The 3,205-nt window shown below is 42.6% G+C and overlaps 1 protein-coding gene across 1 annotated transcript; it reads right to left on the bottom strand.

Moving 5' to 3' along the window:
* Positions 1 to 363: 363 nt before the first annotated feature.
* Positions 364 to 2,589, bottom strand: LOC129312885 (uncharacterized). Its single transcript, XM_054955663.1, has 3 exons — positions 2,344 to 2,589; positions 2,099 to 2,153; positions 364 to 1,723 (listed from the first exon to the last, which is right to left on the bottom strand). Exon 3 carries the CDS (start codon positions 1,599 to 1,601, stop codon positions 717 to 719), a length of 885 nt encoding a protein of 294 aa, XP_054811638.1. The 5' UTR covers positions 1,602 to 1,723; positions 2,099 to 2,153; positions 2,344 to 2,589; the 3' UTR covers positions 364 to 716.
* Positions 2,590 to 3,205: the final 616 nt, after the last annotated feature.

The following is a 3,205-nucleotide window of genomic DNA, read 5'->3' as shown; positions in this document are numbered from 1 at the left end:
AAAATTAAAATTTTATAAATTAGAGTTTGTAAAATGACGTTTAGGTCAAAGTTGATCCAAATTGCGCCTGACCAAACCTAGATCATAGTCTTCAACATGGTTGAATGAAAAAAAAAAACATACAAAAATATAAGGGAAATTACCCAACCAATTTTTGACCACTCAAACCATGGTTTGGACCATCTCAACACTAATCTAATCTAAATTTTGAGAATGAAAACCCAGTTTTTTCATAGATCTCAGTTTCTAATAAAATAAATGCTTACATCTGACCCCCCAAAAAAAAGAGAGCATTGATGCATTAACAAAGAGAGCATTAAAATATTTCTCACTACAATAATACAACCATGAAGAGAGGAACTCTTAGAAAACAGCAAACAAATTTCATTTAAAGGTTAATCTTCCTATCCTGCTTCTGCGTATTTTTCAGTTCTATACAAAAATCAGGCATCAGTGAGTACTACTATAAGGTTGATGATAATCATATTATAATAACAATAATAGTAACCGTTTTCTTCCTCTTTAAATATTTGATATCTCCTCGCAAACGACTACAATATCCTCATCACCCATTGCCTTTTACCAATAAAACCCCTGGTTCGACTTCGCCTCCCCAGACACCCAAAAAAAGAAAAACTTTTATTATTGTAACTTGTAAATAAACCCCTTTTTTTCTATGCCTATATCGCTTTTTATGTGTAGGTATTGCCACGTCATCAGAGTCTCCAGTCGAGGCGGACCTCCGGTGGCCCAACGACTTGCTGACTAGGCTTCCGGAAGGAGACGATGTGGCTGCTCACCATAAACGCCGTCACGCGCTCCGACACCCTGATGTCCTCCATCTTCAGTTCCTGCAACCTCCTCACGTACTCCGGCACGTGAAGTAGGTCCCAAACCACTCCCACTGCTCCCGGCTTCATCACCCTCACCACCTCCCCCACCGCCCTCATCCTCTCCGCCGCCGCCTCAGCGCTCCGGTGACCGTATTCCTTGCCGACTGTGTGTACGAACACCCCAGAGACCACCACGTCGAAGTAGTCATCGGGAAACGGAAGCCTCCTCGCGTCTCCTTCTCTACACGTCACGTACTCTCCCACTCCTTCCATCTTCGCGCTCCGTAAGGTTGATAGTGTGGTCCGTTTCGACCAGTCAAGCCCCACGACCCGACCCGAACTCCCTTCTTTCTTGAGCTGCGTCGCGACAGCGTTAAGAAGGATACCGCGGCCGCAGCAGCCCAGGTCTAGGGCTAGCTTCACCGATGACCAGTCGCTGACAGCGGAAACAATCCGTTGGGCCATGTCGTAGTGGAGCGGGACAGAGGAGTAGAAGAAGTTGGCAGCGGCGAAGAAGAGGCAGAGGGCGGACAGTGCAGTGACGGAGCCGGTGAAGCCGGCGACGAATCGGGCGGAGCCGCTGGGCACGGCGGCTATTGAGAGCAATCGCTCAAAGAAGGCGCATATGGGGTTGAAGTAGAGGAGGTAGAGTACGGAAAGGATGGAGAAGAGGATTGCTTGACATAAGAGGAAGATTAGGGTCTGCCATTGGTCCATTCCGTAGATCGCGTAGATCTGCGTCCAGTCTCTACTCGTTGATTTTCCCATTGATTTTCTTTTTTCAAAGTGTAATAGAGAGGTTCTTCGACCTTTATACTCTGATCAGCCGGTTTTGCAGGCGAAATTTCCGGATGCTCTGCAGTTATTCAGCGCGGGACTGAATGGAAGCTCTGCAATTGACAGGAGCAGTGTAAGTGAACGATGTATCAAGTTTCTTAATCAGGAGATTTTCAAAACAGAATGGAAATTCTTCAATTTAAAGAAGCAGCAAATTTTCTTCATCAGAAAGGTTTCGCCGGCGACAAAGAAGAAATTCCGGGCTCCATTTTCCGGCGAAAACGAACACAAGTACAAAAACCACAGATGCTCGCACAAATGTAATGTGCAAAGGGGACGACCTAATCAAACCGATTCAGGATTCGCCTTCATTTATTCTCACTCACCAAACAGAGCACAACAATTGGTTCTTATATTTTCTTTTTCCTGTGAGAACAGAAAAACCAGAGCAAGTACACTGAAAAAGCGTATTCAATTGTGCCACTTACAGTTCCGAGGCTTGGATTTGTGCAGAGAATATATCAGATGATTCAGATCCATGAGCTGCAGAAGAAAAACACAGGACAAAATCACTGCCAAGCTCTACTGTTACCCAAAAGAGGACACCAACACAGCTACAACGTGAAAGAACAACACTAGACTCTCCTCGTCATATTATATCATTCACCACACGCGTGTCAGAGAAGGTACCAATAAGAGGAAGCAAACGAAGATGAAGATGATGACACAATACCAGTTATCTAGTTTCTTTATGGAACGCGCTTTGTCTCGTCGTTTAGCGTCGGAAATGCGAGAGAGAAGCCGAAAGAGCTCAACAATTCGGGAAACGCAATACCTATTATGCCGCCATTGATCACTCTGAGACAAACGAGCACGAATTACGAGGGAGGAGATAGAACTGATGAGGAAGAAGAAGAAGAAGAAGAAGAAGAGAGTGGGTGAGAGAGAGAGAGAGGTTTTGGTTTGGCGCATGCGTCCTCATATACCGAGAGAGAGAGAGTATATGTAAAGGGTGCACGGTGTTGGAAGGTGAATACCTCGAGGGTTTACTGGTTCACCGGCTTACCGGGTCACATGTTTTTTTATGGTAAATTAATCTCTCTAATAATAAATTATATTTTTTCTCTCTTGTGGCCAAATAAATGAATGAATCTTGCAAGCAATTGTCAAAGTTTTGATCTTTGTTCTTCGAAACGCAGTAATTGACCATCATCTCCCTGCAAATGTTTAGATCTCCAATATAATGCAATTGAACCTTTTTCTTTGATGTGTCACAAAAGAAAAGCGAAACGGAATGAGATCTTTTGTAATATTTAAGCATGGAAATAATGTGAAGGAGAAATAACATTGTGATTTGCGAACATTTATTTAGGAAAAAAGTGTGATAATAATTTTTGATATTTTGTATTTGCGTAAATTCATTTCCACGTGTATAATTTTTGTGAATATGCGTGTTTCGTTTAATGAGAAATCAATGGCTATGACTCTATGATTGTATTGCCAAACAAAAAAAGGAAATGAATGACTAGGATATTATTATTAAACAGTTTCGTATTTCTTATATTTAGATCATGTAACACAGCTTAACAGTAAAA

Source organism: Prosopis cineraria, unplaced genomic scaffold (genome assembly GCF_029017545.1).
Source record: "Prosopis cineraria cultivar Desert tree isolate PC_DT_omini unplaced genomic scaffold, ASM2901754v1 PC6, whole genome shotgun sequence".
NCBI classification, from domain to species: Eukaryota; Viridiplantae; Streptophyta; class Magnoliopsida; order Fabales; family Fabaceae; genus Prosopis; species Prosopis cineraria.
The sequence above is the reverse complement of the archived record's forward strand: the minus strand, read 5'-3'. Positions and strand labels throughout refer to the sequence as shown.

Excerpts from the sequence above, each read along its gene's own strand:
- LOC129312885 (XM_054955663.1), bottom strand. The coding sequence starts at position 1,601 with ATGGGAAAATCAACGAGTAGAGACTGGACGCAGATCTACGCGATCTAC.